Below are 15,245 nucleotides of genomic sequence, written 5' to 3'. Positions count from 1 at the left end.
GTCATTGTGGAAGAGTCATGTGCTTGTTTCTGTGGTTGACTTTTTTTCAAAATTTATTGATTCGGTTGTTTCGGAATGTAATGTTCAATAGGGGTTTATTAGTTATTATGGGTTTTCGGAATTGTAACAACGACGTCGGTTTTGAAATTTTATTAGAGTTTTATCTCATAAAAGTTATCTTCTGTGATTTTGTTCGGGAGACTTTAATGACTTATACTCGAGAGATGAGAAAGAAAAAGGAATATTTTTATCAAATTATTTTATACAAGGAGTTTAGACAGTCACTTGAGGAGTATATTTGCCAAATTATCTTATGAAAATGTTTGATTTTAAATAATTATAAATATTTGTTAGATTCTAGAACTGATATTTATGTTAGATGGGTTCGTCGTAATACTAGAGAATCTATTATGCATAATTGTCTATTTGTTTGAAATGATATCATTTTTTGATGAAATTTTATTAATATAATTAGTAGATTTGTTTAAAAAAAGTATAGAATTTATTTTTTTAAAAAATTAAAAATAAAATTTTTTTCATTTTAAACATGAAACTCATTTATAAAAGTTAATCATTCTTTTGAGCTTTCTCCCCCACATTATTGCTTTACTTTTCATTTAGAATCAAGTATTTTTTAAAATTTTAATTCAATTGATTTTTTAAAAAAAATAAAAAACATAAATTTTAAAAAATTTAAAATCTTATATGATTTTATAAAAAAATATTTAATTTATTTTTATTACAAAATAAATCATATCAAATAAATAGTTTGAAAATTAAATCTAAATTCAAGTTGAAAAGGTTGGTTCGATTTGATTAGATTTAAATTGAAGTTGAAATGATTGGTCCGGTTTGATTAGGTTTAGATTGAAGTTGAAATGGTTGGTCCGGTTCGATTGGGTTGTTTATTTGATTAGGGTCTGTTGGGCTGGATATTCATCCACTTGCAGCGTGACTTATTGACCCATTACCTTTCCCAGTGGTCCCACCAACAATTGACAACTCAACTATGCTCCAAAATTGGATATTATCCCAGCAAATTTTTTCATACATTTATAAATTAATTTATATATTTAATTAATTAAAAATTTTAAAAATTCATGTTTTGTGACGTATCTTATTATTTTTTATAAAAATTATTATTATTATTATTATTTTAATAATATGTCAATTACTAGTTGAATAGATTATATATCCTATTAGAGGCAAAAATCAATCTCTTATCCAAAGATTAAAGGTCTAATTTCGCATTTTATTTATTGAGAATATTAAATTTACTATATTTTTAACTTTTTATCAAATTCACTCAAAATTTTTAATTTAAACTTAAGTTAATTTATTTATTTTTTCTAAATTTATTGATTTAATCCAAAAATTAATTAGCTTAATTTTCTTAAGTTTTAGGGATTGAGTTTAAATTGAAAATTATAAATTATTTTAAACAAAAATAAAAAATTAACTAAATTAAACTTCTTTAATGAAATTGAGCAACAACCCATTCCCCCGTATCCAAACCATCAAGTTGGAGTGAGAAAGTCCAATATATATATATATATATATATTCTAATTTAAAAAATAGAAAAGTAGAAAATTTAAATTTTAAAATAAAAATTATTAATAAAAATAGAGTTTTATAGATATTATTAAATAAAAAATATAAAATTGAATAAATTTAAATACTATTCAAATAGTAATAATTAGCCTGAAATAAATTCAGATAGTTTAGTATAAATTTTTTAAATAAATTTATAATGAATTTAAATATTGAAAATAATAATTAAATTTGAGTATGATAATTTTCCGAATACACATTGCCGCAGAAACAGTGAACTTTTAACTAGTTCAGCTATGAAGCATGACAGGGAAGAAGTCCTACAACGTTTGTTTACTCCTACAGCACGCCAAAATGGAAAAGACCAAGGAAGTTTTCAGGACCATTATTCTGTGACAACAGAATCATTCCATAAATAATTCTGGGACTTTTTTTTCTCTCCCTTTTTTGGCATTGATAGATCTCTAGTCCCAGTTTGAACATTGATTGAGCTCAAATTCCAATTTAAACCCATAACCTTAAAAATCTAGGAGACAATTATAGTATTATTGAGTGAAAATACACAAAAGATGGAGAGTTGCAGCACTTTTCTCTGCTCAGACTTGCTTTCATCGCCCTAAAACAAGTTAAAGAAAATGTGAAAATTTTGTCAAAACAATGAACATGGCTGTCTACAAAATTGGCCTCTTTCAAAATCAGAAAGTTGCTCAAATTTATAGGGAAAGAGGCTCACACGTTGCTGTTTCAGCTTGTGATTCTTAAGAATATACTTGGATGTGCAATGACAATATGCTGTCTGAATCTCTCTCTGGTGCTGCATGCAGCCAAGTATGGCTCTGGTTTCTGGAAGCCTTTAGTCCCTTTTCAGGGTTTGGAGAAGCTGAAGTAAGTGAAAGAATTCGGGACAACGAATGTAACTGAGACATCTTTCCGATGGATTTTCTTGATCGAAACGTTTGATTCCCATGGTTTTTAGCTTTCAAGCGTCCCTTTTGGCCAATGATTATGGGAAAACTGACTGAATTAACGCCTCCTGGGAGGACATTAAGGCCCTCTGCATGCAAGGGAGAAGTTGGCTTTTCTGGCAATCTGTTCCTCCAAGCCAAAAAGGATTGTTGTATCCCAGACGGAACCTGCAAACCGACAGACAGGTTCAAGTATCACCCAAATAAAAAATAAAGGGGGAGAAATACCACAATGAAATACCAATCATGTAGAAAATAATCTATCAAAAAATTCTTTGGGATAAAACTTACAGCTGAAAGAAGGCTAGAAGAAGCAAATGACAATGAACATGAAGAGAAAGGAGTTTCACCGGGTCTTTTTCCCTGCTGATCATTCTTTGTTGAGCTCTCAACTTGGCCTACAGACCCAAAACTTGATGGTGTAACATCATCATCCTCATCATCTTCCTCCTCCTCGGCTTCTTCTTCCTCTGCAGCTACAGGTTTCTGATCTTGATCAGGTGACACAGAACCATCCTCTTTCTCCTGCAAATCTATTTCTGCCTTCTCCTCCTCCTCCTCTTTCTCTTGCATCTTCAACTCCTCATCCATGTCCTCAATGGCTTCTTCCAGAGACAATTCAGCCTCTGCCAGTGCAAGTTCTTCTTCAAGCAGCTTAATTTTGACCTCACTTTCTTTCTTCTTCTCTTTAGTCCATTTCTCTAGTTTATCAAGCGTTGGCTTTACTGCATTTTCCACTGCTTTTAGAAGACGCTGCCACATAGTTTCTTGCACTGTCTCCTCTCCGTAAAAATCATCAAAACCTAGAGGTAGGAACTCCACCTTTTTAGGATCCACATCTTCTCCATCTTTTAGAGGAGGTTGCCAAAACAAACGAACCCCATGTTCTTCATCCTCAATGTAATTGATTATTCGTCCAGTTTTTGTGTGTAAGATTACAGGATCTTCAGTGTATATGAGCTTTGATGGGTCTTCAGGATCAGGTTCTGGTTCCTTGCTAAGAATAACAAATTCAGGTTCCTCATCTGCCCAAACAAATTGGAAAAAACAGAAGACAAAAAAGAATCAGGCATAAAGATAGTTTGCATAAGAGTGAATCAGACAAAAGAAAAATAAAGAAAAAGATCAAGTAGCCTAAAACAAGTGCCTTAAATCAGGTCTACTTTTGCTGCCTTAACTTCCCTGTAACGCAGTGAAGCAAATACAACTATCTGATGCCTAGGCGTAACAGACATGCATGGAGTAAGACCTTTTCAAGAGCAACACTACAAAAGCAATCAGTAAGTCAAATGATAACATACCCAACCTGTGAAGTGCTTTGGGCTCATAAAAATAAGCCAAATGCCTCAAGTAGGCTGAAATTGGTCAAGGGACAATAGAATAAAGATTTGCACAAACAATTTCATCCTTTTTTTTTGTTTTCGGGCAAGGAGTGGGGGACTAAAAAGGAAACAATTTTAAGTTTTAATGAAGTTAAGGGCAATAGCCTTGTGAGGTTGCATAAAGCAAAAGCAAAATCAAATTCTTTCAAGGATGCTTATATACTCATAAGTCAAAACACATGAGAGAGAGAGAGAGAGAGAGAGAGAGAGAGAGAACCATTTGACCACCAGTGCTCAAGCTCAGCAGGCATAGGTAATCTCAGTGGAGCTTTATAGAAGGAATTTAACCACATTTCTCTTTCCTGATCCACGTCTTGCACATATCTTTTCCAGTAATCGGGGACCTGCCAGTTGAGCATATGTGTTCCTCATACTATGCATGCTTAGAAACAAGTAAAAGAAGAAAAAGAAAAGTTTCACTTACTTCATAGAACTGGTTGATGAAACCTGGTGCCATCCACACATCTTCTTCCTCGTAGAAATAGGGATGTTGAGGATCACTATACGGACCCCTGTCTTCCCTGACCACTGTGGCAAAAATACCGAAATTCATTTAAAAATTATAGGTCATATAAGTTCAGCTAGAATTCTATGGAACAAAATAAGCCGTGCATATAGCATGACATTGTTTTCAATCAATACATAGATAATAAACATTGTTACTATAATTTCAAATTGGAAATATTGTTTGTCAGTAATCTGAACTATCATTGGAAGTTAAAGGGTCAGGGAATAGCATTGCAGTAGGCACATGACACTGTACTTTGAAACTCAATAGTTATATTATCTTAAGAAAGTAATTTCAATGACATAAAAAAGACATACTTCCATCTGGTTTGTTAACAAACATCCGAGCCTTAGCAGCAGCTACTTCTGCTATTCCTGCATGCAACTGAAAGAACACACATCAGATAAAAATCTGTTTAACTGATACAAATTTCTTTTCAATTTTAAAAGAAATAAAATCATAAGATACCGCTGAAATGTTCTCATCACAGTCTGTTGCCTCCTCCACATATTCTCCAAAGTAGAATCTACCCTGTATGCATACCAAATATAATCAGTCACTCAAAAGAAAGATGTTTAAGAGTAGCTAACCCCATCAAAGTGGGTGTCATGAGAAAATTTGCAGGTAATCTTAACCTTCGACGTTTATGCACAAAGTGGCTATTCTTAAGGTTCAAACCTACACTCTTGCCTTTACACCAAGACATTTACCATTCATCAAGTGATTGCCCCTTAATTCACCCCTTAAAACCTTAGAGATCCCATTGGACAATAAGAGAAGTAGAGTACACAGCAACCAAAAGCATCTAGACAATTCAAACTCTAGCTATCCTTTACCACTTGTCAAATTTATGGCTAGAGATCCAGCACAGCATCCACATCTAAAAATACATTGTTCTATCTAATCTGGGGAGTCTGAAGTCTGAAATCATTTCGTTATGAGAAAAACAAAATCTCATGGACTGGAGAAGACTAGAAGAGAAATGAACTTGGATCATACAGATTGTCTGGTATCTTTAACACATTGACGTTAAGCATCCATTTAAATCTTTTCAAAATTAAAGTGCATTAAACTATACAAGTTCTAAAAATGTTGCTCATATTTCAGTCACCTACATATAGCATACGCTCATTCACAACATAGACTCCACATCCATGCATCCTTCCATGCTTCCACTCACCAGCATATCGGTACCGACCTTTTTCCCTGTCATACACTATTACCATTCATCAGTAGTCCCATAAAACAAGCCATCATCACATTGAAGTATTCATGGCTTTTTTCACAGCTCTAATGTAAAAATGTTTGTTACTACTCATGCCCATGCTAGCAATACAAGTTTAGGGTTTAAAGATCACTCACATTGAGACTCTACGTTATGATAATATTTCTTATTTTTGTCCATACTCAGTACTGGTAATATGAAGTCAATTAAGAGAATTTTTCTCATAGAAGAATATTTGGTTACAAGTGTCCTCTTAGCACGTAGCTTAGTTTACTGCCTATGCAGAATCATCAAAATTTTCATTGAACTTGGAGAAGGGCTGAGGTGAAGATACCAACAGTACTTGGAGAAAATTCCCTTCAGTATGAAAAGATAATTTAGTCTGAGCCTTTTGAGAGAGAGGAGGACTCTCTTTCATGTCCAAAGTATCTTCTATGGGGTTTCATCACACATTTTTTTGGTCATGTCTAGTGGTTATGAAAACCACTTCATTCAGTTACCTTCTCAATAAGAGGGAAAAAGTAGAAGCAAAACAACACCAAACCTAAATAGCACATTTCCCATTCTCATTTAGATTAATTGAATCTAATTGCATAAGAAAAGGTCACTTTTCTTTGGGAGTGAACTAATCCAAGTTAGTGTAATGAAAGGCGTGCCTCAGGCACAAAGCACACTAGACGCCAGGCTTAGCACCTAGGGTGGCAGCAGGCGGGCGCTGTGCCTGAGGCGCCCTTAGGCGCACCAGGCGCAAGACACAGGCGAGGCGCGCCTGAGCCCTTCCAGGCGCCCTCTATAGAAGGGCTTCAAAATTTGCCCTAGACTTTAACAAAAACTTCAACAGCTAGCAGCAGCCGCAGGAGAGAGAAGGAAAAATAGGGAAAAAAAAAGAAGAGGAAGAAAAAATCAACGTTCAAGACTTCAACATACCTAGATTTCATCTCTTCAGTTCATTCTCAACGTTTAATTCTTTTTTTTTTTTAGTTTATCATTCTCCTTCTTTTCTTTATTCTTTCTCTTTTTCTTCCTTTTTCTTTCTCTCCCCATGGTTGTCATACTGCTGGCATGCTGCTCTGCCATTGCCTACCAGCTTGCTATTGTGCTGTTATTGTTGATTTTTTTAAACTTGATGTTAATTATCCGTTTATATTACTATCATGTTAATTAATCAAGTAAATTGAGATTTGTGAATATAGTTAGCAAACAATAATTTAGAGTCTATTGTGAATGTGAATTGTGGATTGTGATAATGTGATTTGAGGTGATTGTTAAAGTAGCAAACAAGTAAAGATTATATTGCATTTGATGTTTGGTACTTGATTTTATTGCATTTAGATTTATGTTACTTGAATTTTAATGGATTTTTTACTTTTTATTTTTTTGCGCCTCGAGTTGCCTTTCACAACTATGATGCAAGTTCAAATAAATGCATTGCAACACACAGCAAAAGTAACAAATCAAGAAGAATTAAATAAGATATATAGTGTGTAAGAAAGGGGAGTCACAGCAATGTAATGGAAAAATAGATAACAGCATAGAAAGCTTGATACAAAAAGAAACTTACGGTTTTTCCCCAAATTGTCTGATCCACTCATCATTCTCATAAAAAGGTATTTCATACTGCCCCCGAGTCAGAAGAATGCTATCCTCAATATCCATCTCCAGCCATTTTCTGTCTTCCGGGGACATAAAATCTCTAGATATTATATGCCCTTCAGCACGCATCTTTGCTTCAAGCCTTTGAATATGGATGACAAGCAACTTAATTCATAATGCCGTATATGAATTGATTACATGGAATGTAACTGCTGAATACTACTAAGGAGATAAAGGGATAGAGATTGAAAACATACTTGGAACCAGGCAAAGGTTCAATGTCAGGTATATCCACTTCACAAACTCCATGGCCTTCCATGTTATTCCGAAGCCATTCACCTTCATACCTTCATTAAGGAAATAACATAAATTCCAAGTAGAAGATACAATACCCATTTGCTGAGTTCCATGACTACGGATTTACTTGAAAGACAACAGAGAAAATAGTGTGGGTGTGAAGGGGGACGAACCTTGGACAAAACATGTACTTTCATTACTAAATAGCATTTTTAAAAGACATTCTTGTCACTGTGATTCCCACTATTCCAAGCGCAGAAACCCATTAGTCTAACTTCTAAGGGATTCAAAAGATATCAGAAACTCCTGAAGACAATATTCCATTAAACATTGCTAAGAGGGTGTTTGGAATGGAGTTTGGGGGTCAAGAAGTGCTTTTTTGAAAAAGCACCATTTTGGATGCTGTTGAAAAGAGCAATTTACAAAAAGCTGTTTTGTTATTTTGGTGTTTTTATGACTAAATTATATAAAAAATAATATTAAATTATTTTTTAATATTTTCTAAATAATATTTATAAGAAAGTATTTTTCTCAATAGAAGCTCCAAAAACAATGCCAGATAGACCCTAAGTCTGGTGAGGATGGAAACAAGTGTGGAACATTGCTTGTCCAAAACCATAAGTGAAAACTAAAATTTGTAATCTACCCCGAGTCATATTATTTCATTCTGATTTTCAAAGTTTCTTGTTTTTCTAAACAAAACGTCATTACTCCTGGACAAGACTTTTCAAACTGCTCTGAGCAACGAGCAAATTTTGATTATAATGCACTGTGGACTGATATAATGATATAGAACGCCAACGCAAAAGCTTTTGGAGTTTCTGGGCGACATAATGTGAGTAGAATCATAATTGTCATGCACTGTACAGCTATGCTTCCCATTTTTACAAATTCTCATGCTTTTTCCTTCCAAACTTTGAGTATTTATTAATTTTTCTAGCAATGGTAGACCACTATACTTTAGAATTGTATTATATAAAATAACTGGTATGACTTTTAAGAGAGAGAATACATACTTTACAAGTCCTTGTTCTGCAATGTAGACACCCTTGCCATGAGCCAGGTCATCCCAAACAGTGCCTTCATACCTTGACGAAACCAAAATCCAAAGAAACGAGAAAGGAATTTATTTCAAACTTGGTGTTTGCGTGAGTGAGGGACAGTAAGTGACAGGAAGACTCAGCAAAATGGACACATCTCTTCCTCAAAACAGAACAAACAGTAATAATCACCTTGGTGATTCAGCTTATAGAAGTAAATAATTGCACATTGGATAAACTCGCTAGGACTGTGAAACAACAAAAAGGGGGGAAAACATATATCTAGATAACCAATATGTTCGTTTCAAATTCCAATTATGTCCTATTGGCATCACAATTCACCTCTTGAGTTTACCACTAACACCGTAATTACTTGGTAGACAATGATAGATGCAGAAAACAATAAAAAAGTGATTTGAATCCAACTGAACAACTAGATAATGACTCCAATAGCTCAAAAAAGCTCACAGAGTACATAGGTGGCATCAATAAACCTCAGTTCCTCCACAACAAAGATGCTCAACTATCAACCACAAAATCAGAATTATAATATCATCCAAATTCGAACCTACTTGGATAGTCCTGAATCCTATAAACTTATATGCATATGGGTGTTTTAAGAATGACAAAACTCACTTATAATATGCAACGAAGTATGAAAATATAGACAAAGAACCAATAATTTAAGAACAAAACAAAAGATCAAAATCCATGACAAAGAACAAGCGACATACGAGCTCCCATCAGGGAAAATGTAGCTAACCCAAGTAAGAAACTCCTCAATTCTATCCAATTCCTCAACAACATCCTTGGGAGTTCTGACATCGAAATTGTTATCAGGGATAACTGGATATGGCGGCCGATAAGGAAGATAGAACGGAGCAATGGGTGGGTCTCTCCCTTCCTTCTTCTCCTTCATCATAATTCCCCAGTCCTCCTCGTCCGCCCACACTGGATCCCACCCGGGCTTCGTCATTTCCAATGGAGCATCCGCCCACAGCTCTTTCAAATCCTCCTCTCTCCAGTCCTCATTGTCCTTAGGAAAATTAAATAATTCCTCGCGACTAATATACTTGCGGTCCGCTTCCTCTTGCTTCTGTTTCACGCTGTCCAGTGCTTCCGAAAACAGAGCAATATTGATTTCCGGTGTGTTAGTCGACGGTGGCGGCTCCTCACCAGGGCGGGTGTAGGAGACATTGGCGTCTTGGCCAGGCACATAATCATAGTCATAGTCTGAATCTGAATCTGAATCTGAATCAGAATCGGAATCTGGGGATAACAAGGAGCGCTTTTCAGCATCTGGGCCTCCTTGTTCTTTCTCTTGCACTTGTTCTGGCTGAGGCATGAAGTTTTTTTGTGAATCAGTGAGTTGGGTTGGCGAGTCATCGTTAGCCATGGTTGAAGAAAGGGAGATAAAAGAGAAGATAAGGAGCAAAGGCGGAGATTCCAAATGAAATGAGGATAGAGCGAGCAGAGGAACTGAAAAGGGTTTTTTGGAGGGTTTTGTCTGCTAGCAACTTGAATTTTGAAGCTTTTTTCTCTCTTTTTTTTTTTTTTTTACCATGGACAACAAAATATATTTTTATCACTTTTTATATTTATATTTTAATTTTAAATTTTTAAATAATAAAATTAATATTTAATTTTAATTAAAAAAATTATAATTCACGTACCATTCTATTATAGCTATTGAATATCTAAAATTTTAAATTTTAAATAATAAAATTAAATATTTTTTATTTTATTATAATTATAATAAAAAATATTAAATTTAATATGAAAAAATTAGTAATAAATTATAATATAATTTTTAAATTTTATATTAATAAATATATAATTTTTTAATTTAAATTTATATTAAAAATATATTTATTTTATATTTATTATATATAGTATTAAATAAATATTTATTACAAATAAATTTTTTACTATATAAAATATCACATATAAATATTATATATTAAATATTTCATTAAAAATTTATATTTACTATAATTATATATATTTTTAATATATAAAAAATTATAATTTATATTAATAATATTAAATAAAATAAATATTATATGTTTTAGTAGGTAACTCATTCTTTATAATTTTTATAAAAATTTAAATATATTAACTCTATCTTTTTCATTTCAAAAAAAAACTATATCTTTTATGAGTTATTTGAAATATTCAATATTTTTATTTTACTTATTTATATAAAAACTAAATTTGTAATATATATATGTATTAATTTATTTATTGATTACAAAAATGTATTTATATCAATAATTTTAAATAAAATATTTTATATTTTATATTATAATTTTTTATTAAACTATAATATGTGTGTAAAAATAAAAAGGAAAAGTAAACCATGGGAGTAATCAAATAGGATCATGTTAAATAAAAACAATACGTTAAGGATTATTTTATCAATTAAATAAAATTTTAAAGATTATATTGTAATTTTTTGATAATTTTTTATATTCAATTTAATACTTTAATTATAATTGTGATAAATTGAAAAATATTTAATTTTATTATTTAAAATTTAAAATTTTGGATATAAATATAAACTAAAATAAATATTTAAATTTTATTATCTAATAGATTTTTAAAAATAATCTTAGACTATAAAATTTTTAGTCAAATTTAATAAAAAATTATTAAAATTTGGATAAATATAAAATGATTAATTTTATTGTTTAAAATTGTAAGGTTAGGATATAATACGAAGAAATGGTAAATATTTAGATTTTTTTGCAATAGATTTTATTTTTTTTATATAAAATGATTATTTTTTAATTAATATAAAATTTTTACTGTACAAATATATAGAAAACATTGTATATAGATGTTCTGATAAAAAAAAATAAAATTTACAATACAATAATATAAATTTTAATTTTTAAAAAAATTAAATTTATATATTTTTAAAAATTATTATTATTTTCCATCAATATTATATATTTTTATAATATAATGAATTACAAAAAATTAAAATATAATAAAATAAAAGTACTGTATGATAATTGGAATTGGCATTTTTTTAAATGGACAAGGAATTTATAAATTATAAAGGGATGAAAAAAATACTGAAAATGATAAATTAATATTGCATAATTTTTTTTTTTGGGAATTTAAAACTAATGGTTTCATTCTCCATTGAAATGTGTTATTCTTGTAAAAAATAATTACTTATAACAATTATACATAATATGATATTTTACAATATTTTTATTTCTATGATTAGAAATATAAAAAATTGATACAGAAAATCAGAATTGTATATAATAATTAGTATTAAACTACAAAATAATTTAAGTTAAATATTTTAAATTAAATAAAAAATAAATTTAAAAATTATTTGAATCAATTTGGTGTTTCAATTGATATTATATTCTAAGTCAGACAAATCGTGCAGAACTAATGAGTCTAAGAGAGAGAAAATGATTATTTATGTGGTGAAACTGAGATAGTAGCAAATCACAATACCCAATAATTTAGTTCTGAATTAATAATTGTATTCGAATCAATTGCGTTGAAGACATTACAATACTCAAAGTCGGATTTGTTTAGTAGGTTGGTTTATGGAAAATTAAAATTATATATAATAATTAATTATTAAATAATTTGAATTAATTATTTTAAATAATTTCTAATTTTATAAATAATTTTTTGTTAAACTAACAAATATATCAGTAGTGCATACTAAAAAAATTAAATATAAACAAATTAAATTTAATTATTTAAATAAAAAAAATAATATGACAATAGTATGATTTGGGTTAGCTATATGTATATTTCTTATTATTCACTTTATACACCAAATCTGAAAATCATTAATTTTTGAATTATTAAAAAATAAAAAAATTTAATTATTTAAAATATAAAATAACTTAGGTCCACTATAACATATATTTGTTGCAACTCAACACTTTGAAATATAAGTAAAATAAGATTCTAATTTTATTTTAAAATTTTTATTTTAAATGGTTAAATGTATTATCTATCTAAATTCAAATTCTGTTTTATTAATAGATATAATTTTAGTAAAAAAATTAATTCCTTAAAAATTATGGATTAACAAATCTTTATTTTGATTGATTGGATGAACTTTTATTCAAATTCAAATTTCATTTTATTTGTTGAAATAATTATTAAAACTTTATAATTCAATTCAAAATTTCAATTCAAATCATATCTATTCCTTCTATTAATAGATGTGAATTGATTAACAAAATAACAAATTTTAAAACTACATGTTTTTGAATCAGATTAAATATCACGTTTTTTTTATAAATTGATAATTTAAAAATTATTAAATAGTAAACAAAATTTCAAACTTGACTCCCATATTGGATGACCATTCAGTTGGTTCGATTTAAAATAAATTAGAATAAATCAAAAACTGAAATTTTAGTATTTATGAAAATCGAATCGAATCGATTTGTTCAAAAATCAAATTAAATTAAACTGATATAATTTGGTTTAATTTAAATTTTTAATAAATTTTTAATAAATTTTTTATATTTTATATTTTACGTTTAATAATTTAAAATTTAATTGGAACATTTTAATTTTAATATAATATAATTTCTCTATATTAAAAATAATATACTATTATCACTAATCGATTTGATTCATTTTTTTCATTAAAACTAAACCGAATTTAAATAATTAAAACTTTTAAAATTAAAAATAAAACTGAATTTTTAAATTAATTTGATTGGATCGATTTTTTTAATTTTAACCGCGCATACACTCACACTTCGAATTTATATAACTCATCTACTCCCATGAAATTTAAGTACATAAAAATAATAATTTTTAATAAAAATGCATGTACATTTTTAATAAAAATAACATGTTTTTTTAACAATATTTAAAAGTAAAAAAGTAATTTTAGGATGTAATCCATGAACCAAAAAAAAGTGACTAGAGTGAAAATAATTATTATTTGAATAAATAAAATAATAATATATATTGTTATGTGTTTATCTGTTTAAACTAATAAAACTTATATAAAATTTTAAAATTGCATGAAAAATATTAAGAAAATAATAAATAATTGCATAAAGTAAATTCAATTAAATATTATTTAAATAATAAATTTTTTAACGAGATAATGATATGCATTGCAAATTAGTATTATAAAAAAATATAATAATAATAATAAGAAGAAGAAATAAAAAATAATTACAACAGAATAAAATGATTGTATGACAAATTGTTAAAAATAAGGAATTATAATTAAGAGTGTAAATTTAATTTAATTTATTATAAAAATAAAAATAAATTGTGCGAACACATATGCATTGCATATGACTATTTACTATTAAAATAACAAACAATTGTTACATAATTGGCATTTCCGGACAAGGCCTAAAAGAAGGGAGCAGGTAATGGTATTTAACTGTAATAATAACAAGTTATTTATTTAATAAATTATTATAATTAAAAAATAATAGGATTTAGAGTAAATTAAATTCATTGAATTAATTTAATTTAAAATTTAATTTGATTTTTTATTTTTTAATTTAATTATTTTAATTCGATTATGTTTTGATAAAAAAATTATGATAAAATTAAATTGAATTGAAAAATATTATTTTATTTTTTATAATATAAAAAGATTAGAATAGAGTTAAAATAAAAATATTTTAATTAAATTTTAGAATGTTAAGGATAAAAATGATAAAAAATAAAAAGTTTGTTAAAATGTTAAATCCAAATAATTAAATTAAATTAAATTAATTGAATTTAAATTAATTTTAATTTAAAATTAATTTAATTTAATTTTATAAATAATAAAATTTTAATTTTAAATTTAAGATTTTAATCCATTTTAAATGAAAGCGATCCAAAATCCAATGCTCACCATTGTCGATCCATTTATTGCCTAACGGCTAGCAGCAATCCTCGAGAAAAACACTTTTAAAAGCTTATTACCATAATTTAAATTTTATATTTACTGTTTTAGATTTCTATTGGCGGTTGACTACCTTCATTTCGGAAACTGCACCGTTCATTTCTATTTCATACCATAGAGAACAGGCATGTCGAGTATCAAGTTCTATCAGAGAAAATCCAAGAACACGAAAATTGGCAGTATGGGGTGTCAGCCTCCCCAGGGACAGTATTATTGGATTCCACAAGCCAGACCCCAAAAAATCATCTATGCCAGGATTGACGAAGAGGAAAAAGACAAGGAATCTCAGACTAAAGCTCCTTCATTTTTGTGTTCTGATGGCCTGATAGATTTAAACAAGAGTATTTGTAATTGGGAAGATACCAGAATAGCTGCTTGTTGCTCTAAGGATTCTGGAGATTCAGCAAATTGTTTTCTTGAAACAGCTTTGCTTGCCGAACAAGAAACAAAGGAATCAAGAGATTCAGGGGAAGGAGAAGTAGATTTCATTTTGGGTGATACGAAGTCTAGTAATAATAATTTGGCTAGAATTTTAGATTAGTTCAGGGGAATCAAATAAAGGGTCCTTGAATTGTTGTCCCTCTGTAGCCCCTCCCGTCTTTCCACAATCTGAAATTGCTTCTCAGGAATCCCCAGTTGCTCAACTAAAATATGAAATTGGCCGGAGAAAATTTCCTCCTTCTCCGATCTTAGGTTCTGGAGTTGACAGAAAAATTCAATTTGAGGGAGAGAACCTTTTGCCTGTAAATCAAAATTCCTTGCTCAG

General features: G+C 29.2%; 1 protein-coding gene across 2 annotated transcripts; it reads right to left on the bottom strand.

Moving 5' to 3' along the window:
* Positions 1–1,909: 1,909 nt before the first annotated feature.
* Positions 1,910–10,045, bottom strand: LOC110613317 (protein TIC 100). Of its 2 annotated transcripts, XM_021754375.2 has the most exons (12): positions 9,297–10,045; positions 8,539–8,610; positions 7,483–7,572; positions 7,194–7,367; positions 5,523–5,613; positions 4,876–4,938; positions 4,725–4,791; positions 4,324–4,427; positions 4,117–4,243; positions 2,809–3,542; positions 2,286–2,685; positions 1,910–2,168 (listed from the first exon to the last, which is right to left on the bottom strand). In XM_021754375.2, exons 1-11 carry the CDS (start codon positions 9,956–9,958, stop codon positions 2,311–2,313), a joined length of 2,559 nt encoding a protein of 852 aa, XP_021610067.1. In that variant the 5' UTR covers positions 9,959–10,045; the 3' UTR covers positions 1,910–2,168; positions 2,286–2,310. The 2 variants fall into 2 exon arrangements, with proteins under 2 accessions (XP_021610067.1, XP_021610066.1); XM_021754374.2 differs by having other exon boundaries at positions 1,910–2,685.
* Positions 10,046–15,245: the final 5,200 nt, after the last annotated feature.

The sequence above is a fragment of the Manihot esculenta genome, chromosome 4 (genome assembly GCF_001659605.2).
Source record: "Manihot esculenta cultivar AM560-2 chromosome 4, M.esculenta_v8, whole genome shotgun sequence".
Lineage (NCBI taxonomy): Eukaryota > Viridiplantae > Streptophyta > Magnoliopsida > Malpighiales > Euphorbiaceae > Manihot > Manihot esculenta.
Note: the sequence above shows the minus strand (reverse complement) of the source record. Positions and strands in the feature narration are given on the sequence as shown.

Coding starts and splice junctions, on each gene's coding strand:
- LOC110613317 (XM_021754374.2), bottom strand. CDS start 9,958: ATGGCTAACGATGACTCGCCAACCCAACTCACTGATTCACAAAAAAAC. Junction 5,614..7,193: donor AGACAATTTGGGGAAAAACC/GTAAGTTTCTTT, acceptor AGTGTATGACAG/GGAAAAAGGTCGGTACCGAT. Junction 2,686..2,808: donor CTTCTAGCCTTCTTTCAGCT/GTAAGTTTTATC, acceptor GTCGGTTTGCAG/GTTCCGTCTGGGATACAACA.